Source organism: Columba livia, chromosome 2 (genome assembly GCF_036013475.1).
Source record: "Columba livia isolate bColLiv1 breed racing homer chromosome 2, bColLiv1.pat.W.v2, whole genome shotgun sequence".
Lineage (NCBI taxonomy): Eukaryota > Metazoa > Chordata > Aves > Columbiformes > Columbidae > Columba > Columba livia.
The window spans coordinates 118,151,423-118,178,900 of record NC_088603.1 but is presented as its reverse complement, the minus strand read 5'-3'; the positions used below and the strand labels follow the sequence as shown (position 1 = coordinate 118,178,900).

General features: G+C 41.1%; 1 protein-coding gene across 32 annotated transcripts in view; it reads right to left on the bottom strand.

Annotated features, from left to right (window-relative positions):
• DTNA (dystrobrevin alpha) overlaps positions 1-27,478 on the bottom strand; it is a 231,979-nt gene that overhangs the window by 5,476 nt on the left and 199,025 nt on the right. For 10 of the 32 annotated variants that reach the window (XM_065053463.1, XM_065053464.1, XM_065053465.1 and 7 more), the window contains 9 exons: positions 25,974-26,061; positions 23,377-23,474; positions 21,896-22,009; positions 18,557-18,653; positions 16,867-16,884; positions 12,537-12,696; positions 9,650-9,739; positions 8,955-9,123; positions 8,077-8,209 (listed from right to left, as the gene is read on the bottom strand). In XM_065053463.1, the coding sequence (XP_064909535.1) occupies positions 8,077-8,209; positions 8,955-9,123; positions 9,650-9,739; positions 12,537-12,696; positions 16,867-16,884; positions 18,557-18,653; positions 21,896-22,009; positions 23,377-23,474; positions 25,974-26,061 (967 nt within the window). Of the gene's footprint in view, positions 1-4,785; positions 4,833-8,076; positions 8,210-8,954; positions 9,124-9,649; positions 9,740-12,536; positions 12,697-16,866; positions 16,885-18,556; positions 18,654-21,895; positions 22,010-23,376; positions 23,475-25,973; positions 26,062-27,478 lie in introns of all 32 variants that reach the window. The other 22 variants (XM_065053466.1, XM_065053467.1, XM_065053471.1 and 19 more) reach the window with 9 other exon arrangements.

Sequence of the window (27,478 nt, the reverse complement as noted above, 5' to 3'; positions counted from 1 at the left end):
TACATGCTAAGAAGAGGAGGACTTAAGGAGAAAAATAAAGATGAAACCCAAAATAGAGCTGAGTGAATGTAGCAGACATTTTTGAAAATTACTGTGCTGTCAGTCTGCTGTTATTTTCAAACAGAATAGTCCACATCATGCTGGTTTTCATGTATTTGTTCAGAAGAAAAACCAAACCAAACCAAACCAACCAACCAAAAACACAAAACCAAAAACAAACCAAAAAGAGATGCTGAATCATTTGATTGTGCTATGGATGTAAGCAGCTCATCTAGTGCCTCCATCCTCCTGGTTCACCACCACATCACGGACTTAGGAGGAAGAGGCTGAAGAACTGGGCTTGCTGAGGCAGAGGTGGCAAGGGAGGGTCACTTAGTGGTTATGTGGGGGGTAGTTACAATGGTAACAAAGCCAAAATCTTCTTGGTAGTGCTGGAGCACAAAAAAAGGACAAAAAAGACGAGCTTCTTTTTGGGAGGTTCAGGATGGACATTAAGAAAAAAAACCCACATGAGAAGGGTGGCACTGCAGAAGAGGGGGATGCCCAAAGAGGTGGTGAAATCTCCATCCGTGGAGGTTTTCAGCCTTTGCTAGACAAAGCCATGGCTGACATGGTCCTGTGTTGGAGCTAGACCTGCGTCAGGTGGGAGAATGGACCAGATGACCAACCCATGCACCTACACCTCCGTGACCTCCCCATCTCCTGGCATGAAACCCCACGCTAGGAATGAACCATGGTATACGAGCTTTAAATGCAGCCAGTCAACTCTGACTAGCAGTTTGGGGTCCTACGGCTGAAGGGAGGCCAGGGCATGGCTGGAAAGGGGACCTCAGGCAGCGGGCACAGCAAACCTGAAACCCAGACACGCACTCACTGTGGGCTCATAACCTGACTTGGACCCTGGGCTACAGACACTGCACCCCATCTTTCCCAAATGGTAAATGGTCAGGTTCATGTCACAAAGGGCTGAGAATGTCAAGTGGCCAGTGAAGCGCGCACTAGCTCTAAAATCTTATTTTCTTCCCAGAAAAAACAGCGATGCAGGACAGATGCATCTTCACAGCACTCAAAGGAAGCATCTGTGCCCTTCGGCTTAACCAACAGCCCTTCACACAGCGGCACACCAGCCAGACTGGGCTGGTCACACCATCTCTGGCCCACAGGTTTTACCACCTGACATTTAGCTGGTAAATATGAAATATCTCTGCTGGTAAATATGAAAACAGAATTTGGAGAAAAAGGAAAAAGGTGAGAAAAACATGAAAGTTTGCTGGAAAAACAGCAAAGTTGAATAAATAATAATTTAAGAATGCATTCATGTAAAAAAGTTGAAGGAATTTGTGGTTTCTGTGTTTGCAAAATTTCCACTTGTTTCAATACAAAGCATTCAGTCACTTTTGCAATGGAAATGTCACCCCTGGCCACCCAAAGCTCCCAACCCCACAATTTGTGTGTTAAGGTTTAGAGCAAGTGAAAGGGTTTGAAGTGGGAATGGAACTGAGTCTTCAATTTAAATTATTACATATTTTTGTCAACACAGAGAAAACATGATCACAGTTAAAAAACAGAGAACGAATCCTCTAATAAAGATTCCTCCCTGTACTCCCTCTCAAGTGGATGTTTCAGGTCTGATTTCTACCAGCTTTTCACACCCCCTTTTCTGTTATAATAATGTATATAAATGAATTAGACATGATCAGCTAAGATGTTGCTGTGCCAGCACTGAGAAAACATTGCTTTAGAAAATCTAGGATATTGTAGGTGTCATGGGAACAAGTTCACTGCACAAGTCAACCGCTCTTCACTGAAAAGGACAACTTTTAAACCACTTTCAGAGATGGAGGCTTTCTGCTCCCACTGGCCATCCTTGGCAAGAAAGCAGCTGCATCAGGGGGATAAAGGTAAAATAACATCCAAGTTGCACACTCACCAAATTTCAAGATCTGTCTAGAGCCTGCTGAAAACAAGCTCAGACTCACTCTGTTACTCTATTAAAAGTGAAACAAGTGGTATTTAAATACATTTAATATAAAAACTGAAAACATGACTATATGATTTTTTTATACCAGTAGAATCACTCGGTGTCTTGGGAATTTGTTATACTAGATGTTATTTCAAGATCAATTCTAGAGAATTGTACATAGCACTTTTAAAAATACAAGTGCAAATAGAATGCAAAACGCCTTACCCAAATGACATCAACACCACCTGTCCATAACTGATAAATGAGGAAATAAACAAAACCCTGTGGCTAGCCCTCAGTGGCAATATCACTCATAAGAAGCTATAATAAACTGATTCTACTTTTCCCACCTTTTTTTAAACAAGCACAAATATAATACTGTTGTGAGATAAGAATGTCTGTTGGCTTTCTACCTCATATGGCCACCTAGACAATATAATACTGACTGTATTTGTATCATCATTGATTGAATAATATTATCTTCGATGCAGAAGTCTTGATGCAACTACCAAGCTTCAAGCAAGAACCCAACGTAAACAGCAAAACCATTTTAGACATTGCGACTGGAATGATTGATTTTGGATTTAATTTTCCAAGGCTATGAAATATTAGTACCAAATAAAATGCACAAGATACTTTAATCTTCCATATTCACAAAAAAGTGAATCTTAAGAAGACTAAGCCACGCTTATCATGTGCAGAGGTATTTATCACAATGTACCATAACGGAGTTTGTTCTTGTTGATATAGGTGAAGTGTCAAGTTCACTGATTTATGCTGCTAATTTTTATAGGGCTGGTCTTTTACAACTGGTGGGAATGTTTCAGTATTTGGTACTGGCTGAAGGGCTCCCCTGGGAGCTAAAAAGAGTTCCACTATGGAATTAACCAGAGCACAGTGCTTAAAAAATTTATCTTTGACAGGGTTTTAAAATGTTTCAAAGGTGTCTAGGAGATCAGGTAGCAGCTCAGTCTCAGATCTCTGCTAATTTGAGACAGGATATGTATTTTCTAGAAAGTCAGGCTGTATAGCAGTATGCCTTTCCCCACATCACTAGGTTAAAGCTGCTTCCTTAAATAAGATTGACTGAGCTCTATAATTCCAATGAATAGGATTTTTTCCCACTTAATATTGGAAATGGTTTGTCTGAATGCTACTATCCTTTGAAGTCATAGTTATCCATAACTGTAATTAAATTCAGTTACTTATAACATTTCCACTATATACATAGTTATACACACATACATTATTGTTGAAAGAACTTTTTTTTTCATGTGACCTTATCTATAAGTGACAACTGCAACTAAAAAGAAGAACACTTGTTTTTCTGGCTGTCAGTGTTTAAGAATCTCTTTATGGCTCAAGTTTTTAACAAGGCTATTGAGAAAACGAATGTAACCTGAGGGGCAATGTTAGGAGAATTTTTATGAGCAGCTATTTGGTGTTTATAGTACTCTGGGTATTGCTGTTTATTTGCTTTTCACATCCATTTATTCTGCTTTAGCTGCTAGAGACACTGGGACAGATGCTTCAGAAACACCTAACAGCTTTTAACCCTGAACACTGGCAGCTGCTTTCACAAGGTCCACACTTTTAACATCCAAATTCTACTGTCATTACAAGTTGCAAAGCCCTTCAATCAGGGTCAAATTTCACCATTAAAACTGACATATAAATAAGGCGGTCTAGCATAAAACATGGCATACAAAATTCAGCAACACCAGTTCCCGCTAAAGCTGGCGCAGGCTAGTTCACTGGTTTTGCTTATGTGACCAGGACCCTGCTCCCAGCTTGAAGTGCCCATTTGATAGTAGACCTCTGGCTGCCTTTAGTTCTGGCTTTGAGGAAGAGACTCAGTTTGCAGAGAAGAGTCAGACCCCTATTTTGATTTCTTCTCCCTGGCCCTGTTGCCCCACGGTTCAGTGTCACTGTGGGACAGACAGTATGGTCTCCCTGCCGCCTTCGCAGCAGGGCACTGCACTCTCCCAGAAGTCAGAAATGTAGATTCTGCAGCTTCAGATGAGAAAGAAGGGAGAAGGAAACCTGTGGTCTGTCATTTCCTGGGCAAATGTTCAGAATAACAGGCTACTTCATAAAAATAGCTGCTGTCTGTGCTCCTGAAGAAAAACACAATTGCTGAACTTGGCATTAAACTCACTGCTGCAACTGTGAGGTTGGCATGTGTGAGGAACAACCTGAACACAGGCCAGCAGGGAGTTTACAGACCTTCTTGCCTTATCTCTGAATTGCCAGATTCCAGCTAGCGGCTGAGTACCTTCCATTTCGGATTGGGGCATTTTAAACTTCCATGACACATCTGAGGACACCTCTCTGGTTAAGCAGCTGGTGGATTGCTTTCTTTGATGTTTGCCTGATTCCCGCTTCACACACTAGAGTACATGTTCCAGTCTCAGCAGGAATGATTGACTTCTGTTATCCTCAGAAGACTCAAGCATTCTCAGGAATTGAACTCAAGTCTCCTGAAATGTAATCTGATTCCTTATCTACTGGATAAGGTTTCTCTGTACTGGCTAATACATTTGTCATCATCTCCAGGGATGTAAAGCCAATATCCTCACTCTTACGGTCAACAAAGGAAGAAGATAAAAAGAGGTGGTGGCTTAATAGGAACCGTCAGGACTAGGACCATATTTGAAACAGAGTATTAGAAATGATTTAGAGACATTCCTAGGCATCCTAACACAGGTTAAAAGAAGAAACAGCATCTTGACATACAGTCAGGCAGCACAAGGTGCACTGCAACTGAAATACACATTGTAAGGATTTATTCCCAAATGCTTCTAAATTATAATGATACTTACTTGAGAGGAGAGAGAGAAGGATATTGCACTCAACTTTGCAAACTGACCTGTAGATAACAAAGGATAGAAAACAAGAAGATGACAAATTAAGCCAGTGAGCAGCCAGTGGATTATTCTGAAGAAAGCCATGCATGAGCCTAGAAACAAAGGGAGCAATTAGAGACTCAGAAAACAAACCCAGTGAAAAGTGCCTTACACAACACATCTAGAAAAGGACTGTAACAAGAACACAACCAGTAGCAGATGTGGGAGGACAAGCACTGTTAGCATTTACACTTGTGTATTAGGTGTGTTTTTTTTCTGGTACAGATATTTGTTATTTACAACATGCTGGCAAAAAAAAAAAAAAAGGAGAGAGAGAGAAAGAAGCCTCCTTTGAGTTCCCTGTCCCACATTTCCTTGTGTATCTTGCGTTTTCTGCTCATAGTTTAATACTAATTTAGAATTTAGTTTCAAAATCTCGCTTGGAGACAAGGTGACACAAAATAACGAGAGTGGGTTTTGACCAACCGTCTTCCATGCTACACTATATCTACATGTTTTTCTAGATGTGCTGCTTTTACACAAAGTGAGACATTTATTAACAGAAAAATGATTACCATACTGTGACTGAGGTTACCATTCTGTAACTTCAGTAGGAGTTCCTCCTCGCGGATTTTTTCAGCTGACAATTGCATTATGATAGCTGCAGCCACCAGATTTTTTTTTGGCTATCCAGATGAATGCAGCGTACGTGTGAGTACAAATAGTAAAATAGCCTGTAATAAATCCCAGTGGTTGGGTGGAAAATTATAATAGCTGATCTGGCCACTGTTCAGTTGGATATCCTAAACAGAAATTTCCCTATTTCCCTCTGTTGTTGCAGGTAGAAAGTTGTATCTTTATCTTTTGAGACTAGTCAGTGATACTAGTAGAAGAAGGAATAGAATAGCAAACCACCAAAAATTAACTACAAAGCGCAGAGAACCAGCCACAGCCAAAGCATATGTCTCAGGATCAATATGTGACACTATCCAACCAACTCCTAATTATCCTAGTGGTGTCTTCTAACTTATACCTACTCTTGGTTGCTTTAAACCCATTCCATAATAGAAAGGGCATCAGCCATACTGGGAAGGACTTATCACACGTTGCATGCCTTGGGTATGTGGTTATCAGCTAAAAATAGTTTCCACTTACAAGTCACTACTGTAAAATCATTCCCTGATAGGAGCTGACAATCTCAGAGACAGTGAAGTACATAAGGAAATTTCTTCTGGAAAAATGCTAATGCTGATAAACAAAATTTGTCTAGAATGTGGACTTTCTGTTTCCTCAGTGAATACATTTTTGAAAGAAAAAAGCCTTTCTCTCTTTCTGGTGTGTTTTTGTTTTTTTTCCCAATGGAAACCAGTCACGTAAAACAATGGGGAACAAAGTTCACCTGGGTGTCATCTTGGCTGACCTAAATTCAAAGGAGTTTTACTCTGACATCAATAGGGAGATTTCCTCCCCTTCCTCTGGGAATGCTGTCAGAAGACAGTAGAAAAGCTCTATTTTGACTGAAGCAAGAGTAAAACTCAGTTCTACTGAGCGACTTGCACAACTTCTACTGCATGAATGCCCTCATTTTGCAGTGCACACACATACTCAGTTCTGTGCATGTAAAAAATCCTATTGTAACTTGTGAAACTCATGTAACACTGTTGCCACATATTGTACTTCCATAGTGTAAACAAAGTACAGTCAAATTTGTCTATCATTCTTTCTGGACAAAATGGAATTCTTACTAGCAATAATAACAAATATTATTTGATGCTTGACAGCTGTCACTATTGAGGTACTTCTTCTTTATATCTGACAATTACTCTCCATTACCTCAGCAGTAGCTGCTCATCCTGTTCAAAAGTTTAAAGGCTGTCATTTTTGCCATCTCCTATCTTGGATGAAAAATTGTGACCAAGAAACCCTTGTCGCCCACTGTTGCCTTAGTAGACAGCCCAGAACAATTCTGTTCCTGCCATCATATCCTTAAAGACCTTTGCAATGTAATGACTTTTGGCAGGCTACCAGGGGCATGAAGCAGACATAGGTAAACAAGAAAAAAAGATACATCAACCTCAAAACCACCTGCAATTTTTATATGAGTCAATTAACTTTCACAAGACTAATTTATCTTAGCAGCTTTACAGAAAAGAAGACCAAAAGAGCAGCCATTCTTCATTAGATCACAAGCCTGTCAGTCCCAGATTCTTGGCTCCAAAGTGACTGGCAGCGAACACACAGGAAAACTATCAGAAAAAAAGGCCAGATTTTGTTAGCTCCCAGCAATCAGCAGTTTAAAGAATTCCTGCCCAGAAGGTGCTTTTAAACCTTATTTCCATACACCTGACCTCTCGGTACATGTGTAATCCTTCTTTTTTAGCCCATTCACACTTTTGGTCTCTGTTATATTCTGTAGCGATGAGTTCCAAATTTTATTTGATCACCATGTGAGAAAATAGTTATTTTTGCTTGCTTCAGCTCTGCTCCCAAATAACTGAACTGGTTGTGCCCTCCTATTGACATTACTACCAACATCGTAAGAAGTAATTAATTTTATACGAGGATGATCCAAGTCAGAATAACTTAAAATACTGGTGATAGTCCATTACACCAGATAGAAGTGGAGACCGTTACATAGACAGGACAGGGTATCTACAGAATTCCAGCTTTACTAAGGCTCTTAAACAAATGCCCTTTGAAAGCTTCTGAGGGTGTTTAATGACATCTCCTATACCAGGTGCTTGTTGAATACTTAGTCTTCTGGGACACAATTCATTTCAGACCTTTTCCTCCCCTTCCAGATTCCGATAATGACAATAACACACAGACTGCACCTGAGCTTCAGTTCACACTGGAAAAAACATTCTGAATGTTTTTCACTACTGGAGGAAAAAAAAAAATTCTAAATATTGCAGGAACTCAGCTTGACACCCCCAGCCAGTCTCTGTGGTGTGGGGGAATGAGGTCTGAGTGACTTGTTAGGCTCTGGCAGAGGACAAGAAACTCAGGGCCAATTCTGTCCCACCTCCTGCCCTGGTAAAATTATGTGTTGTGTGCCTCAGGCAGTGTGGTCTTTCTGGATACACACAAAGGCATGAGTGTCTGTGGAAGAGAACAACAGCAGGTTTTGGAATGTGGCTGCTCTAGTAACTGAGAAGAGATCACACCCCAGAGCTCAGCAGAGGTTAAGAAGGGCACTGGGCAGCAATGGTGCATTATTGTTTCTCACTCATGGAGATTTATGGGCAGCTGGTGTCCTTCTCCCACCTGGTATGCCTCATCCTGCAGCTTCTGCTTCAGGTACTCCTCCATTTTCAGTTCGTTCTCCAGCTGTCGGACAGAGTCGTTCTCATAATTTTCATCATCTGCTCTGACATAGGGGTCTCCATCTTCTGTAACCCTAAAGACAATTATTAATAAATAGCCTCCTGAGATGAATGACATTCAGAGTCAATAAAACTTCTCTTCTTTGTAAGCTATGAGGAGAGTGGGATACTTTTAGTCACACCACATGCTCCATTGGTTAGTGTTTTCCTGGCAGTGGAAAACACTTCTGCTATTTCCCCTCTCCACTGGTCTGGTATTCACGATGTAGACCAAAGAGCATATTCTGCTGAAGGCATTTTGGGAGTACAGTCCTAAAGAAATGAGTAAGAAAAGTTCTCAACAGCTTGATACAAAGGGGTTGAACTAAAAATAACTGTAAATATGCCTACTGTCTTTGATAGGAAGATTCAGGTTCTAAAAATAAATTAGTTTGTTGATCAACTGAGTTGATCAATAAAAAGCATTGTCTTTTCCATTTAAAAACCTCTCTTTTTCCAGCGGCCTTCGACAGGCCCCTCTGTCTGGATAAGCAGGGAACAGGACTGCAGGGCACATGAGGGAGCACAGCTGTCCCACAGCCTCCTGCTGCCCGAGTGTGCCAGGCTGGATGTGACACCTGGTTCCTGAGGGCAACGCTAGTTCTGGCCATTATTGTTTACAGTGCTCACTACCATCTAACCATGACGCTGTCCTCGCTTGGATTTACACATTTTCTTTGGTAATCAAATATAGTTGAGAGGAAGAAAAAATACTACACGCTGCATATTGTTTTCAATGAAAATAATGAGGTTAAGGCGGCGAATTGAGCAGGTACCCACATGTCACTGCGGAGGGAGCCGGTGGCAGCAGCGCTGTGGACATACCCTGGCTTCCGGGCATGGATCTGTGCCAGGAAAGCCTTCTCAGACGTGGGGGATGGAACGAGGTCATCAAAGTGAGTCCGACCAAATTCAGAATCCACATTGCTTTCTGTCTCGCTGCCCACTTCTGTGAAACAAAAGGAAACACATGGTTCCATTTAACTTTCACGAGAGTAAGTATACTTGCCTATTTGCCGCCTCCTCATAGTGAGTAACTGTACGTTATTCTACATATATGTGCAGAGCTGACAGTTTTCTTCTTGTGCTAAGCCAGAATAGCGAAGTTTTTGCTTGTCTGGGCTACTAGGTAGGATGTTTTTATGAGAAGACTACAGACTGCACGTTACAATAGGTCCTATATGTTCTATACTGAACAAAATTTCTAAAGAGTGAAATCTCACTCCACGTAGAATCACAAGCTTCTCAAAGCTTTTCAATGTATCCCACTGCACCTCTACATCCATGGCTTTCAGAACTGCTGTATTCCTGAAGCTGTTATTTAGGCTTTTTTTTTTTTTTCTTCTAAAAGGATAAAAAGCTTTGAAGATACATTACACTATTTTTTTGTTGGTTCGTATTTTCCTACCTCCCATTTTTCAAATATGTGGGAAATGTCAATGTGGTGACTACCCACCCTCATTAGCCATACTCACCAGAATTGAGTTCTTTTACCAAAGAAGACATGGTGTTGGTGATTGAATCTGCTGCCACCAGCAAATCATTTCTCAAGTTTCGTCTTGCACCTGAAGCAAGAGACAGACAAAACACAGTGTTAATATTCTTCACCAGACACATGTTCTCCTGTTGAAAACAGTTCTAACCCTGCTGAAAGCTGCCATTGTGATACTTCAGGGTATCAAAGTCCTCACGAGGGACACGTGCAGAGGAGTCCTCTGCAGAATGGCCTCATTTACTTTTGCTGCATGCAGGAGCAGAAGCCTACTCTCATGCTTCATTTAATCACAATGCCAGATATGTGGAGATTATTCATTGCCATCCAGCTTGCATTTGTGTGGTGACACCAGCAGACCAGGCCTGGAAGATTAAATCCAGCGTGAACTCATTTAATATGCCTGTGGGGGAGGAGAGGAGAAATGAAGTGTTTTCTCTAAGTTCCCACAGCTCTGTTTAATGACACCATTATTGCCAGGTATTTGCCAGATAATTATGGCAAGTGTTGAAGAAACATACTTGACCTCAGCAAGAATGATATGGATTTTTCTTCTCTACTCCCTCTCAGCCTCTCCTGTAGATCAAGGACTTTCTTGTATATTCCGTAATTCACTTTCTCTTTTTTTTTGTTGTTGTTGTTAATAAAAGAAACACTATTGCCTCTCTAAACAGCCCCAGGCAGCTTTTAGACTCTTTCTAATAATGGATATAGAAGTGCTTCCCTGCTGAACGTGGCAATATTCCCTTAACCATCAATCATGAAATATTCTTGGGAGCTGCATGAAACACTCCTTCCCCAGGAGCAGGCTGTGGGCAACGTGCTTAACTCCTCCAAATCCCAAACATAGCTCCTATTGTAGCTGAATAATCAATATATCCCACAGAATCTCTGATCTTCCAGACTGGATTATTCAGAGGATTTGGCAGGATTTGACTGCTGTAGATTCTTTAAAACTACCTGAATGTAAAACAATATATTTAAAAACATTTCTCAAGTTTAACAGTTTTGTGTTTTGTTTTTTTTTTTTTAATACATCCATTAGCAAATTGTTACTGGAATGCAAATTGAAGTAGTTAATCTCTCTCTTACATACACACACAAAGACTCAGACAACCACTCCCTCTCTAAAGTTGTCTCAATTTTGTATCTCTGAACTATTGCAAACATTATGAAAGATGAAAAAAAACCCAAACCAAAGACATGAGAAACAGTGCTTTAACCACAACTTGTCTGCATTAGGCAGATCTCTGTTGGTGCAGCACAGAACTGAGACACAACCTCTCAGCCCACCCCGCCTCACAAATTTGTATGTCACGATGTGACAGAGCGTCTGGCTTCAAGTTCTTTGGGTTTGACCTTCCCATCTAGAGAATATGGTAAATAATGACATAAAGCTAGATATTTATCAAATGCATCCATTTTAAAATGTGATCACTTGCCCTTTTATATTGCTTTTTCTTTTGAATAGAACACATTTATATACTTAAAAAGCATTTGCCTGAGGCAGCCTGAGTATTATTTATGGTTATTTTATTGTAGTCACTACATTATTTCTTATTCTTAGCTCTGGAAGAAACTGTCTTGTAACAGCATAGGGTTTAGTGGTCAATATTTTTTGCCTGTCTCAATTTTTTTCATGGTATAAAGGAAAAGATATCTGGTTTGTTTGCCACAGAAAATGAGCAGCAACCTGGTATGTTTGGACTAGGAATTATGCCTTACTAAGACATGTTCAATACATGAATTAACTAGCATTTTAGTAGAAAGTTCTTGATTGCATTATAGATACAACCTCCCCATGCAAATCAAGGGGAAGGGTGCATGAGATTGAACTGGGCTTTTGAGAACAAACACTTCCACTGTGGCAGAGGAGCTTCAGAGCTCCACTTACATTTGGTTTATACTTCTGAAGCAGGCAAACATTTATTAAAATGAAAGAATTGCAGTGATGTTAATACTTTAGGACAGAGCAGATTAGAAAAAGGAGGAGTATTTTTTCATTCAGATCACAGAGACTATTTACTGAGTATTCAACATAATTGTTTAATCTGTGGCCTTAGAAATTCAAAACAGTCTAAAATTTGTTGTTACTTGAGAAGACAGTGGAAAGAGGAATGCGCAACACGGTGCAGCCGACGGCAGTTTTCTGGCAAAGCAAAGGAAGGGTTCACCTAGACTTCTTGCCTCAATTCCTGTCTAGCCTAGCTGGATCCTTCCCAGAGGCCCAAAGCAAAAGGACAATGGACAACAGTTGCAAGATGCATCAAGGGATGTTCCAGTCAGATACACGGACAAAAAATTTACACAATACGCATGGTCAAACACTGGAACAGAGGCTGTGGAAATTGCACACTGGGAGCCAACCACAGCTCAACTGGCTAATGTCCTGAATGTTCTGATCTCACCTTGAAGCTGGCTTTCTTGGAGCAGGAGGACATGATGACTCACAAGAGCCCTTTCCACCCGAACTAATTCTGTGATTGTATCATCTATTCCTAGCGAAGTCTTTATTTAAAACCAAACACACTGACAACGTCTTGCTGAAGCAATAGCAATTCTTCTTCTCAGTAACAGAGTACTGATAACTGGTCTGACCATCTTGCATCAAAATTCCCTCTTATCACAACATCCATTAATTGGCATAATGGTCCAGTTTCTGCTTACCTGCTCACTTTGACAGCAAAATCTGGTGGCTAACAAAGTTGATTTTCAACAGTCAAACACATTTTCGCAGGTTTTTTTTTGGTTTGTTTTGTTTCATTGCACGCAGCTCAGAAGGCTCAAGGTCATTTAGTCATTAACCACAAGAAATAACGATTCTTCAAACAGTTTCCGAGTACCTCAGACAAGCTACTAATGAGACTTACTCTGTGCAAAGGCTTCCTGCACATCTCCTCCAACCCCAGTCAGGGAGTCCTGGGGTGCGTGGGTTGGGGTGGAGCAGGCAGAGGCAGACCTGATGGGCATTGGAATCGGTCGACTGATAGTGTGGCTGGGTGAGGAACGTGGAGAACCTGCTCCTTGGGTCTGCAAAACAATCACAAAGAGTTAAACAGGTCTTTGCAAAAGCCCTTGCCTGCAGTCCTTGTTGCCCATCCCTCAGCTTAAAGGCATCATGCTGTTTGTAGATCAGTTGGGTAATGTTAATTTTGCTAAAAGAAATATACTGAAGTCGGTTGTTAGTGGACAGCAAGGCTTCTGTGTAACAAAGTAGTAAGTAGGAAAATATGAGTCAAGATCTGACTTCCTTTAAGCATGGGAAAATGTCAGGCAGCTAAATTAAAAAAAAAAAAAAGTCCAAGTTAATAAGCATCAAAGTATAGACCTTCTCTCTTCCCTCTTTTCTCTCGTACCCCCCCCCCTCCCCGCCTAGTTCGCATGCATGTTTGATAAAACATAACCCATTCAGGCTGCGAGAAGGGGAAAGATACTGGCACTGAGGTTGCTTTTGGTGGGGGCACAGGACTAAAACAGCCCCTTTCATCCGAGCGCTGCTGTGACAGCCGGTCACAGCCCTGCCCTCCGCCTCCCTGCAGGAGAAGTTCACAGCACATGCAACCTCTCAGTCACATAAAGGCTGACACTCGCAATAAATAAAATAGCTTTACGCTTTTTTATTCAGAGCTGGAGAACTATTTTGAGCCGCTATTAAATCACACGCTATAAAATTGTTCGTTCTACAGGATACACTCGGGCACTCCCAAAACATGGTGGGGACAGGGCAATATAAATTCCTGCTACGGGTTCAGCTGTTGGAAGTGAAAATGTTTTAACACCAGTCATATAAAATGTCATGCTGTTAGCACCTCACAGTTAGTATCACTTAGCTGAAAATTCAAGCAGACTTTACAAAATAGTAATTTTTACAAAAGCAGCTGGGTGAGCAACACCAAAAGACACGGGGCACTTTTCCTTGACTATTTCAAACCCTCTGGAATGTGCATTCACATAAGGAAAAACGAATGCTGGAGCCCACACTAAACTGCATGGGGCTTTTGACTGAAAACCTGTGTTTGGTAGATGCCAAGGATGGATGGAGCTGGCTTGAGTGCTGTTAAAGGGGAACAGCAACACACACACCTGGTTTTTTATAGTGAAAAGTAACCTGAAGATTGGTGTTTCCCTCATCCTGTCTTTATATCGAGAATTCAGGAGGATTTCTTAACTCACCCTATGGTATTTATTTTGATTCCTGCAGTGGCTGCCACTGAAGCCCTGATACAGTTTGGCAAATATGCACTAAAAAAGACAATAGCAGACCACTGCAGGAGGAGTGCAGCATTGCCCTTGAGATTTTTATACATTCCTGCTCTGAACCACAAATACAGCTTAGAATACTAAGCTATTTGTTCTTCTCTCCTATCACCCCTTTCTAAGAGACATTATCACCAGAGAGACATCAAGGGCAAATTAAGTTTATGAGGAACAAGCACATTACTGATGGGAGAATGGAGGATTTAATACTCATCATTTCTTTAATGATTGGGTTTAGAACATTTAAATGATGGATGAAAGGGAAGTCGAATATGTAAAGGGCAGATGCTCTCCTGTTTCTGGAATTGTCTATCTATACTCCAGCAGAAATGCAGATCTCTGGTCCTCTAGAGGCACAGAGCAACCTGGAGATGCTCCAAGGTCCTTGGAGGTCACACCTCCGCACATGAGGCAGAGAATCTGGGATCTACAGCTATCTCCTTTCACACCCTGATGGAGCAAGTTTCATCCTCTGTGAAAAAAATTTGCAAAAGAACTTCTGGTTCCCAGCTCCTTTTTTCACTTGCCCTTTTTCCTCAGCTCCCCTTCACCTCTGATCTTGGTTTGGGGGAACACCAACAACAGTGGGAACTTCCAGAGAAGATGAGAACAAAATGGACAAAATTTGCTTCCTATAGTCAAGTCACATTCAAGGAATGAACTTCAGAATAGACATTCGATTTACTAAAAATAACAGATGCCTGCCAGTACTCCTTTGCTGAATTTTCCCACAGAGAAATGTAAAAGCCGCTGTGCACCAGCGCTTAACCTTGTGTCTGCTTTGTAGCTATGACTGAGATCTTGTGTTTATGACAAATAGTGCTCTCTTATCTGTAGCTTTCAGTGCTAGAAGAAACTGTTTGGGAAGCACAAGGAGATGAAGCATTTGGAGACTTCGGTCCAGCAAGAACTCCTCTCTTTTTCATACTATCAGAGCAATATCAGACAGAACTAATGAAAGAGCAAGTTGAAATAGGAGGATATTAGAGAATGACTGATCTCAGAGAGGCGAACACTTCATTATACAGGGTGTTTCAAAAAGATGGACCCAATTTCAATTCCAATTTTGTTGAAATTGGGTCCATCTTTTTGAAAGACTCTGTATTTTATTCATCCAGATCCACCTCAGCCCAAGTTTGTGGGAATGGAGTGCTATTAGGATTGCATTCCTGCTTGGTGGTTATCAGGAGGAATGTGGTTTTCACAGGCTAGTGCTAATGGCCTGAAACCTGCTAAGATTATCAGTAGCGACTTCTTGGTAATCTCAGCAAAGAAATGGAGCACCGAACTGCTCCCAAACTTTGGCAGCCCCACTGGTTGAGGACAGGGGAGCTACAGCAACCACCATGGACACGTGCGGGGCTTCGGCTTTTATACTGTATTTGGTTGCAGCTACCAATGTTCTCATGCCTCTTAGGAAAACTTCCATGTATTTTCTTTCATGCACTGTCCCTAGCCAACCCGTTATGAGTTTTAAGTTAACCCTTTCTAGGCAAGAAAAAACTTCCCACTGTCAACGGTCATGCATACTTAAAATAAAATGCTTGAAATGAACGCTGGCTTTAGAAGAGCTTTAGCCCGCTGCTCCCTCTGCCGAACTCAGCTGGGATGGCAATACAGGAAAGTCTCAGCCTCATCAAACCACACGGATGTGAAGAACTCATTATCTTTTCCCAAGCAAGGGCAGGAGAGAAATAGAGAGTTCATAAGCATTAAATGAATTGCCAGGCTGCTCATTCCAACTGAATTCGTCCAGAAATTAATTTAACCCTGTTTCTCTCAACAGATGATGAAATGGCACAGCGTAATGGAGATCATTTCATGGAAATTGTGAGAGTAATTCCTGAGCGTCACCACCTGGTATTCAGCGAGGCTACTACTCTCAGAAGAAAAAAATAATATCTCGTAATAACCTGAAAATGTGCTTTCACTTACACTGTCCAGTTAACATTTTATACGGTAGGGAAACCCTTTATCACATTGGAAACTTCTCTATTGTGAATGGAAGATCTTTTAATACAGTGATGCAGAATCATAAAGATGGCCCTTATACAGAGGCAATGTTTGGTCAGATTTTTTTTTTTTTTTTTGGTACAACAGATTGATTACACTGAAATTAGCCAGAATGTTAGTTTTATGAAGGTGAGCATTACCCACAAACTCTGCATGCTCTACCATAGACAGAACACATCAGACTTGTGGTGGTACTTCTGCCGAGGAAAGCAAGATGAAGTGTATTTTGTTAAAATGAAACATTTTTATTGGACTCATAAATCAGACTGCTGTGTGAAAAGCGCTTTTTTTTAGCCCAATATCTTTCAAAGATCCATTTCAATCCTAAAAAGCTCTAAGCCAATTAAACCTTCTAAAATTAATCATTAGTAATATAAACACTTGCCCTTTAATTCTAGGTTGCAGAAAGCATTTAGAAACGACATTATTTTCCTGAAGATTCATGGGACAGTTAGTATCAGTGCCAACTTTAGAAGATGTGCACAATGCCCTGACTTTTTCTGGATAAAGTGGGCTTTCAAACTCATTGTTCTGGTCTGACTAAAACTCAGTTATATTTTTCTTAAAGTTTTCCAAAATTCTCATTACATTTTCAAAATGTTATCTATGGTAGAAATGTTATTTAATTCTTATTCTAGGTTGGTTTCACTGCATTTGGGTGGTGGTTTCCATATCTTACGTGTTCTTATTTAGAGGAGTACGAAAAAAGATAAAGACTCCCTGTAGACAGGACTCACTTTCTAGAGGGCTAAGATGTTTAGTTTAGAAAATTACCCCAAGATACTTCAAAACAATGTGTGAAAGAATTGAAAAATGTTATTTTGGTCAAAAGAAAATGCATACATTTCAAGCAAGGGAATTAAAATAAATCACAGGAATACAATCACATTCAGGAGTTAGTGAGGCCTCCAATAGGACATAACTTACTACCTGTTTCAATTCTTCTTCCTAAAGAAAGAGAGGATCAGCACAAGAGATTAGCCAGGATGTAAGTGAAGAACAGAAAACAAAGCCACATTTGGACTACAAGGTTAAAGCTATAGTTGAGATAGTTGAAGATATGTGAATATGTTATGCACCCTTTGAAACACCAGAACAGCACAAAGAGTGCAGAAAGCTACCGTCATTTCCTACCCTAAATTCTCTTTGTCCAGCCAGTGCAATGCGAGCAGGCTGCCCTGACTGCTACTTGTAGCACTGCAGCACTTCATAGGTAGAGTGAAAAGTATCCTGTCTACTCCCTGCCCCCCAAAATCTGCTGGCTACTCCCTGGGCTCTGCTCCTCAAATGCCACCAATTCCTGCACTGTGGCTGCAGAAGCCTATGCCTCAGAAGTTGCAAATGACATAAGGGGTCAAACTCATCCTTTGATGCAAATACATGTTGCTAAACGGATTTCAGCAAAATTCTTTCTGCTTTTATCAGAGCCAGATTTGACTCAAGTTGTGCTGAATTTCCATGCACTCATTTTATCTGGCATGGCCAACAAAAAACCAAACTCTTATGCTATTCAGAGCACTTTCTCCCAATGTGAATTTCTGGCATCACCTGTCCTGAGGCACATCAGGTTGAAACAGGGCTGGATTCTGCAAATAAAACACATTTTCCATCTTACCCTAGTCTGTCTTAAAAATGCACATGATACCTTCATTTTTGACCGAGATCCTTTGTTGAGGCATATTTCCTCTGTTTAAAAAGGGATTATTTATGTATTTTTGAAAATGACCACGTGCTGTTGGGAAAGCATCTCGAAGATCACAGAGTTAGACGTGGTTGTCAAATGGCACGTATGACAGAACTAGCAACTGAACAGGCAAAGTTAAAGGAACTAGTAAAAACAATTTTGTATACTGTCAGCTACAGCAGATAACAGTATACAGTGCTGAGTTCTTTTTCTCACAGTTATTAGTTATCCGGTTTTACATGTCATCTTGCTTCTTTTCTTGTTCTTTTGTTCTGTATTTGATGTTCTCAACAGAGAAAACTCCAAAACCAGCTGAAACTGGACTACAAAAATGTTTTCTGTTTGGACATTGTTGAATGGCCAATGCAGAGATTGCTAGCTTGAAATCCAGAGATGTGGCCGAATCCTTCTGCAAGAGCAAAGCAGGACTGTACTGCATCATGCTGCAATATTATTGAAAGGATTGTATTAATTCTTCAGTAGTTAAAATCATAGAATGGTTTGGGTTGGAAGGGACCTTCAAAGGTCAGCTAGTCCAACCCCCTGCAATGAGCAGGGACATCTGCAACTAGATCAGGTTGCTCAGAGCCCCGTCCAGCCCGGCCTGGAATGTCTTCAGGGATGGCGCATCTACCACTTCTCTGGGCAAACTATCTTTGGCCAACGTGTTACAAGCCTGCCTCTAACATTCCATCCACTTAGCAGTAGGTGGCAATGATGATGCAGTGTCACTGCAGGAACAACATCATCTGAGCAACACTTGAAACCCCCGAATCAAAAGACCAAGGCAAAAAAATAGAAAGGGAACGAAACAACGTCAAATTTTATGGGTGGAAGTAGTCAAGTTCTGAAGAATTCTCTGGTCATATCTCCTTCCTCTCCTCTCTTGCTTCACTCTGCCTGTTCTCCTCTGTAGTATCAGGTGGAGCTCCTTACCTTCAGCAGTTTCATGAGGCCTTCTAACTGAACCATAAGCTCCCTCCGGCTTTCCTGGAGAGCAGACATTCTCTGTTCCAGCTCATCCTTCCGCTGTCTGAGAAACAAGCAGATCTGATCAGAGCTTACCCCTCACAGCATCATCAGCTTTTAACTGCATCATTTCCCCAGCCCAGCTATGAGGTGTATGACTCTAGAGTGCAGGAAAGCAAACACACAGTATGAATTCAGTATAGTGCTTAGAAACGGGTATATGAAAGCCAGGGAGCTCCCTGTGAGAATATTCACGGGGTTGAATACAGTGATTAGGAAAAAGACAGACCCTGACACAGACCCTCCTCCAAAGAGCAAATGAGGTTTAAACAAATTTGTGTTATATTCCCTTGTGGGAATGCCTGGCAGTTTTTTTCTTTGGATCTCTCTCATCAATAACCTCCCTAGCTGTCAGGAGAAATTAAAGCCACGGCCTAAAGGACAGGAAATTACAGTAGAGGCACTGAACAGAGCAAGATATGAGAGGAGCTAAGAGAGTTCAGAAATTCAGCCAGAAAACCACAGCGATCTGCTTTTGCTTCTATTTTTTTGTCTGAAGGCAAGAGTGAGACTATCCCATAGTGGAGACAAAATTGCTTGAAAATAGCTCTTTGGATCTGGAGTCCAGTGCTGGTCCTATGACAGTGTGAATACTGAGCCACCCCAAGTGTGACAGCCAGTGTGTGCCCACATAAATGGGAACAGCTTTGATTCTGCACAGCTCCACTGTGCACTTGCACATGTTCAATCACTAAATTGTTGCATCCTGGAAGCTATGATGTAATTAACAACATTATTGTTGAAAAATACACATATTAGGTATATTTTACATATTCCTATGTTGCAAATAACATAAAACCATTATGTTGTTAGACTTGTACTACCTGTAAAACATAACAATTTAATCCTAAACGAAAAAGCACCACTGTCAACAAGACTAAATGCATTTCCCATATTTAGGAAATATGAAACCCCAATTTTGAGCCCTCTCTGTAAGTGGCCAGTTACTAATAAAAAAACCAGTGATTTATACAGGATTGCTCATGTGTGCTATCTCTCACCTCTATCTCTCAATAGGATCATATAGTAACACTGCTGGGTTGTATTTACTCTTCTGGAGGATTTCTCTATTTTCTGCTACAAATTGCCTGTCCTAGCTTTTCTTTTCCAGGCATGTAATGGCTGGAAATGCCATGAACTGTACAAAGGCAACTGAGTTTAAGAAAACTGCTAATAAAAACAAGATACCCTATCCATGTAATTCAATATGGCAGGTCCTAGCACAGACCTCTGCTGGGGTTTAGATTAATTTTACCAGGAGAGAGGACCTAAGCAGTGTGCAATGTACAGACAGCTCTCCTGACTTGTTTCTCCAGTTACACTCCAGAGTAAGTTATTGGAAATAATGGGCTTTCCAACCTGTCTCCAAGACAGCACTGGTAATGTAAAGGAAGGTTGTGGTCAGAACCTCATTTCAGTGAGTCTGCACTGCTACAGTAGCTAGTGAGAGATGCTCGGACAGGCACCCACAACATAAAGATTCCAGCATTTCTTATACAAACTAAACTGCTCTAGTACCCTAAATGCTCCAGGCTCCAAGAATCTATGGGGTAACAGCTGTAAATCAGTTGCTGTTCTGAGTCCTGTGGAGTCCTGCTGTTCTACACATGATAAGAATAGCTTCATGTCACCTTAAGTGTTCAGGAATTTGAGGTGGTGTCAAAATTCTGCAGTAAATCAAAAGCCAATCTTTTGCCTTTTAAATGGTGAATGTTTTAGAAGCTATGCAAAGCAGTACAGAACCACATATTTGAAGTTATTTGCTGACTCTGACACTGCATATTAAATCAGAAAAGATATCATAATTGAGGAACTCAGCATCACTGCCCTGAGGACATCCCATGTCAGGAAATTCAAATAAGGTTATTATGCTTTTAATATGTGTAGCGAAATTGAAAAGAGCAAAAAATTAAGTACTCAGTCCTCTAACACTGTCCATTAATTGGAGTTTTTAAAAGTTTTTCAACTACGTACAAACCTAATCTCCTAAACCTGCTTAAAATAGACTTCAGGGTTGATGCACAGGAGCTACATTATTGGTATATTTTATGTAGTGTACACATCTTCATCACAGCCAGTGGCACTCTCACAGAATGCCACTTGCCTGTAGATATCTAGGAGTAATTACATACTAAAATCACTTATAGAACTGAAGAGGCTGATTTGTCTTCAGATTGGAAAGCAAATGTAATTATTTGCGAAACAGAAAGGTATTTTAGTGTGGAAAATTCAATAATAAATCTACACAGCGATTGTAAAAAAAAACTTACCACAATTTCTTATGGTAATTTCCTTTGGTTATGAGTCACATCACTAAAACATTACTTGTGTGAGGAGTGGCTAAGTGGTCAAAAATGTTCTTTCGTCTTCTTGTGAGAGAACTGCTCTATGGTAGGGGGATAAAAGTGAATCTAGCATTGTTTCACTAGAAAGAAAGTGCTTACACTCTGTTCTCTATTCACATGAAGTGTTTTGAATAGTTCTTATTGGATTCTCTGTCTGGCTCTCACAAGATGAACTTCAGGAGTTGCAGGGAGCCTACGGATCTGGGCCAATGATAATTGTTCTTCTTCAATGTGATATACATGGCAATTAGTATATCCATGCAGAGTACCCTAATTAACATGCAGACACATCCATATTAATGTTTTTAACTTGGTGGGATAATTGGAGAAATGATCCTCTAAATCTTCAGCTGCTGCAGATGACATTACTCCTCGCTTCCCACGTGACAAGGAGGATCATTCTGCAGCCTGGTGTTGCACCATGAAGAGAACTGACCTCTCCTTAGAGTTCAACACATGGGGGAAATTTCCAAAAATTAGCTTCTAATTCTGGCTGTATTTTCACATAGCTCTGTATTTACTTTAGCATAAACGAGATGTCTTTGTAGAAGCATTTGTTCCGACAGAACATTTTTCTCCATATAATTAATGGTATTTGGACTGGGCTGTGGGAACCTATTCCAAATGACCTAAGGGCCTAACTGCAAACACTAATGCACTTATTTAATTTAATGCAAGTGACTAATATGTGAGATTCCTCATGCATGCTGTTTAAAGCATAACCTTAATTACTTTTAAGACTACAGTCTGCACTGAAATGGAGAAAAAAAATTCACATTGTGTTATTTACTTTTACAAAGCCCCCAAAGCCATAAGCTAGGCTCATCTCTTATTTCTTCTCTTATTGAGAACAACTGGCTGTCCCCAGTCATGGCTGGAGGTTTCACTACTGTGGACTTACCTCAGGAGACGGAGCTCTGCAAGGAGAGTGGGGTTTTGTTGTGCCTTCTCTGGTGTGGGCTGAGATGCTTGCTCATGTTCAAGTCGCAGCCTCTGGATCTCCTGTAGGATTTCTCTTAGGGAGGAGAACAGGGAGAAGACTACAAGTCAGTAATTTTCCACAAAACCAGCTCAACGGACATCGCAAGAGGAGAAAAAGTATGACTGTATGTAGCTCTTCATCAACACGGATTTAATGACTGGGCTCCAACAAACAAAAGAAGCCCTTGGCACTGGGACAGGTCTCTGTAGACTTTTAAAATAAACTTCTAGGATTTCACCATGAGATGAAATATTTCTTCAAGACCCCTAAAAATCAGAGGTAGAAGCGAAGCAGCAACATGCTTAAATTGCTCCCTCTACTTCTTCCCCATGAACATTTCAAGGATCACATGAACTTCACAAAAACTAAAATAATATCTGGCACCTCTTGATTATCGGAGAAAATATTCTGCACTTAAAAATATACTTTTAGTGTATCCAGAGAACTGAGAGCAGTCAACAATTCACAGAGGAGCCCTTTAACAGGACTTGTCTGACGACTGGCTTGCCAGCCCAGCAGTGCTGTCAAAAGGCTAATAAAAAGCTTTGCAGCAGCAGGTTTCAACCTTTGTGTATTTTTTCTCTTCTTCAGAGCGTGCCGGATAGCAGACGGCCAGGAGGCAGCCTCGAACTATGAAAGACAAATGGAGGCTGGAGCTGGTGGCTCATTACACGGTGACAGAAGGCAGAGCAGAGTTTGGAGCGGGAAACCATCTGGTCTGGGCTGGCCTCTGTTTCACAGTCCGGCAGTAAAAGCAGAGCTCTGCTGCCACACGTTTCATGGCATCAGGCAGTCTGATACCCTGGGCAGATCCTCTGCTGCTGACAAACAAGCGTCACTCCTTTTTGGGGCAGGCTGGCCTATTTTCCTGGACACTCTCCCTCAGTCTCGGTCACATTTATACCTAGTGTATCATTTGATCAGCAGCCTAACTTGCTGCTAACCTTTCTGCAAACCCTTCCCAGACAGACTGTGTTCTGGAGAGCTTTAATCATCTTTTTCACAAATAAAAGCAGGGCAGCATAACATTACCAGTGTGACTGATCCTTTTATCATTTAATGTTATAGAGCTACAGAGGCTTTAATTCAAAGTTAATCTGGTTTTTGAAACAGGACAGGGTTTTTTTTTTTAACTCTTAACAAGCAGCTGCAAACAGTAAAGTATCAATGGTTGTATCACACCATTGAGCAGTACACTCATTAAAACACCGGGTGGCTGTGGATTTCAAAGCCTTTGTCATATTCTGTGGGCCTTTTTGTGCCCTGTGCTTTTTGCAGCAGGAAGTATATGTACATGCATTAGCACATAGCACAGAAGTAGGTGGTAAAAATGTAGGTGGTAAAACAAATATATACAATAGATGGGACTGAACAAAACCAGGTGCTTTACGGATGCTTACCGGTTTTTATTTTCAAGCTCCGCAATCAGCTGCCTCTGTTGCTTGTTTGCATCAATGGTGAAGGAGATATCTGACGCCCCTCTCTGCTGACCCTGCTGCTGTTGTAAAAGAAAAGGCTGCATTGAAGGAGGAAAAGCCAATGTGCACCCATGAGTTCAACACAGATCTGGTCTGTGAAACCTCCTTACATGCAGAAAACACAGTACCAGGCTTGCCCACGCTAAAAAAAGAGCACCCATGTTGTGCTCATATAAGTACGGCTCCATTGCTAGTAAAAGCAGGGTAAGTGCGAGAGTAAACACGACTCAGTGTTTACCATCCTGTCATTCATTGCTTCAAGGAGCTTCCTCTGAACCAACTGTAAAAGGCAATGCCACTGCTGCAGGCAGCTGCTGTAATATGGCTCTTCATTTTGATTGTACAGTCAAGAGGAATATCATGAAGCAAAAAACAGTGTTCCTCTCCAAAAAGAAGAGGATGTGTTTCCAGTGCAGTGATGCTTCCTTCTCTTGAAAGTTCTACTTTCCATCTGAAAGCTGGACTCAGTTTTGAGTCTGGCTGGGTGGCCCATTAGGCCAAGTTTTCCTACACGCTCTGGTGATACCTCAGGAAAGCTCGTTCCCCAGTCCTCCAGGTAGAGCAGAACCCTTTTCCTCACAATAAAATTCAGTGTTAATCAAACTATTACCAAACTAGGTAGTGTTTACTACATTTTCATTGGACTATGCTCTTTTTTCATGTTCATCAGCAACAACCAAATATTGGTTGGTTTGTTCACACTCCTGTATTTCAGTATTGTATCAATGACAATGCAGAGCAAGACATTTACATTTTCACAGCTATCAAAGATATCCATTTATTTCTAACTCCAATCTGAAAGAATCAGACATTGAAAAGTACTTTGCTGAGTTACTGCTGTGATTGATCCCAGTGTTTCTCACCATAATTGCCCTGTGAAGTGTAACTCTGGAGCCCAATTTTATGTGATGCCAGGGACCTCCTCCTCCAGGAGGTGGGACCTTGCAAGAAGGAACCCTGAGAAAGGATGAAGATACATCTCAGTGCTAACCTGTGTTACCACTGTCTGTGGGGAAAGGACAGCACATTACGCCTGTAACCACTGACTATTTTTTCTGCTACAGGTACATCTTCCCATTAGCACTCCAACCCTAGGGAAGCAAAGCAGTGCATAACGAAAAACTGATACACTCTGGTGGATGTAATGACCGATAACAGAGGGAATCGGGACCTTTATCCTGAATGGTCAGGGTTATTAGTACATTTTGTTCCTTAAAAAACAGAATGACCATCAGAGAAGCTTTACAAATTTCCACTGTGCTCCTAATGTAGTGTCACTCGTGATCTGAAAGATTCTGTATACAGAAACATTCTCTTTACCTTCTGTCTCCTTTGCTTAAATAGTACAGATGGATGGCAATGAGAAATTCAGTATATTCCTTCAAACCAGCTCTAATTAAAAGTTACTTAAATGTTGTTTCCTAAGTTTTCCCCCATATTACAGACACGTTATATACAACTGTTTTCTACTAGTTTCTACCCAGAGACATTATTAATGGGATAACTTGTTCCCATAACGAATTATTGCCCTTCAGAAACGGGACTTTCACCTGCAGGTTGCCTTAAATTTGAGCCACTGTGTCACACCTCTGGAAAGGACTGATTTGGGCTGGGCTGGCCCCTCTCTTCCCCTGCAGCCACAGGCAATGTGAAATCCTCCACAGCCGATGGATGCATGGGGCCACAGATTTATCCTCGCCACCTTCCCTTGGGATGAACGTGACTCAGTGCTTTTACACGAAGAGCAGTGCCTGATTTTGCCCTTTCAACTGACCCTGCAGTGTAAATCTCAGTGTGAAAATATGCTTCTTGGCACTCTGGACCTGCTGCTTTTCACTTAACCATCATTTATGGTCCCTTGTTCTACCAAATCTGCTGAGACAGGAAAAAAGTAACTAGGCTGACCTTATTTATGCCATTTAAGATTTTATATACTTCGATTGGGTCCCTGCTTCATTCTCTCTTATTCCTGAATATAGTTAGTGAGGTTTTAGTCTGTCATCACCTTTTATCTTGGGATACATAGAGTAGAATAATCATTGCTCTGAAATAAAAATGGGAGCCAGGGCTAATGCAGGGGGTCATTACAGTCATCTTGCTGGAGATCATTCTTCAAAATCCTCAGCACTTAGGGCCCCAGCGGCCGTGATATTTGAACTAAAGAGTAAAATGGATTCACCACCCCATTTTTCCACTCCAGTAAATCATTAATTTTTAACCAAAGCTAGTCCAGACAATATTTTCTAGTCTTTCCTGAGTTCAAGATGTCAGATTCCCTTTGCTGTAATTGTTTAAATACTATTGCATTAGCACATAGATTATATGCATTAGTAAGTGGATGCTTTGGTTTAAATGGACTGCATAAAAGTATTACTACTAAAGCATAACAGCATCTGTTGAAAAGGATAGGGAAAAATAATCCATTAATCATTAAGACTGTCAGATGTAATTTCCCAGATCTTGCCAAGCCCCTGGAACACGACAGAAGGAAAGTTCCTTCCTTTAATTAAAACACTTACTGATGAAGAAGTTTCTGCTGCCAGCCTTGCTGCATACCTGGCGATCAGCTTATGTTCTTCATCCAGGCGACTTGCGCTGTCAAGCACACTGCTCAGGGTTGGAGGGGAAGGAGGGAAGACGTTAACATGACATAAAAATGACCATTGCTCTGTCACACTGCCTGCTCACACTCCCCCCCATTACAGAATTCTCTAGCAAAATTTCACCAAATTAACAATGGCAGGTGTTAATTGAGCAAAGGGGAGAAGTGAGATGGCAATTTCCCTGGATGGGGCCAGGCGGCACCTGCCCTTGGAGGCAACAGCTGTGGCCTGCAATACCTGGCCAAGGCCATGCAAGAGGCAACTCGCAGACTACTCTGTCCAAAGAGGGGTGGTAGGTGGTGAGGAACACCAGTCGGCATCTGGTTTTACTTCTTATATCATCTAGAAGAATGATTACTTTTTGGATAGCAGATTAGCAGGAACCTCAGCATTTGTTGAAAAACAACTTCAGAAACTTTGTCAGATTTGCAACAGAAAATAATATTTAGGACAGTTTTGCAGTGCGCTTACCAAGGCCTCATAGACCATAGTTCGGAACCACTGATCTAGGAACTTACAATCAGACTTTCTCTTTTATTCTCGGTTTCTTGATATTTGGGAGTAAGATTTCAGAGAATCACATAATGTTGATCAGAAAGTGTAAGAACTAAACAGCAAATATGCCAAATTCCTTTAAAATATTGCAGCTTATTACTTATACATCACCACTGATCCCGGGCTTGGACTCACTTTAACTTGGAGCCAAGTCCTGCTGCCAGGATGCAGGAGTCCACTAGCACCAACTATGAAGAGCTTTAGTCACATGCACAGAATCTCCATAAAAATTACTAAGAAACTACAAGAACAGCAAATACACTAAATTCCTTTAAAATATTGAATCTTATTATGTTGTTTTCCCCCTCAGAATATCAAAGGCAAGTATTTCTCTCAGGTTAATTCCTTGCCAGCTGTCCTTATTTTAAATGGAGGCTATTATTTAGTCAGATGAGCAGTAAAAAGGTAATACAGTGAGAATCTTTACTATTTCTAAACATTTAGAAGTTTGCAGAGAACCATCAAAACTGATAGACCGACAAAAAATAAAATTTGATGAGGACTCTGTTGACCCTGGATGATCTGGGGATTTAGAATCCTATATTGCATTGCTTTCAGTATATATAAGAGAAAAAAAAAAAGAAGATCCTAAGAAGAAGTGAGAAGAATGCTTTGCTGTGTGGAATACAAGGCAGCCTGCAGACCACCCCAGACTGAGGGAAGTCTGGCCTCTTTTCTTATCCCTTGGCAATGTCCTGTGTTTTGGCTGAAGGGAGACAGGGACACACCTGCCCCTGTCCCTTCCCCATCCCTGTCTCTGCCCATGGGCTCTTCAGGGCACACAACTGGCTGCTGGAGAATGAGCTTCACATTTCAAAAGAATGCACAAAACAAGGTTTATTTTGGTCATGGGCATGTCATTCTGA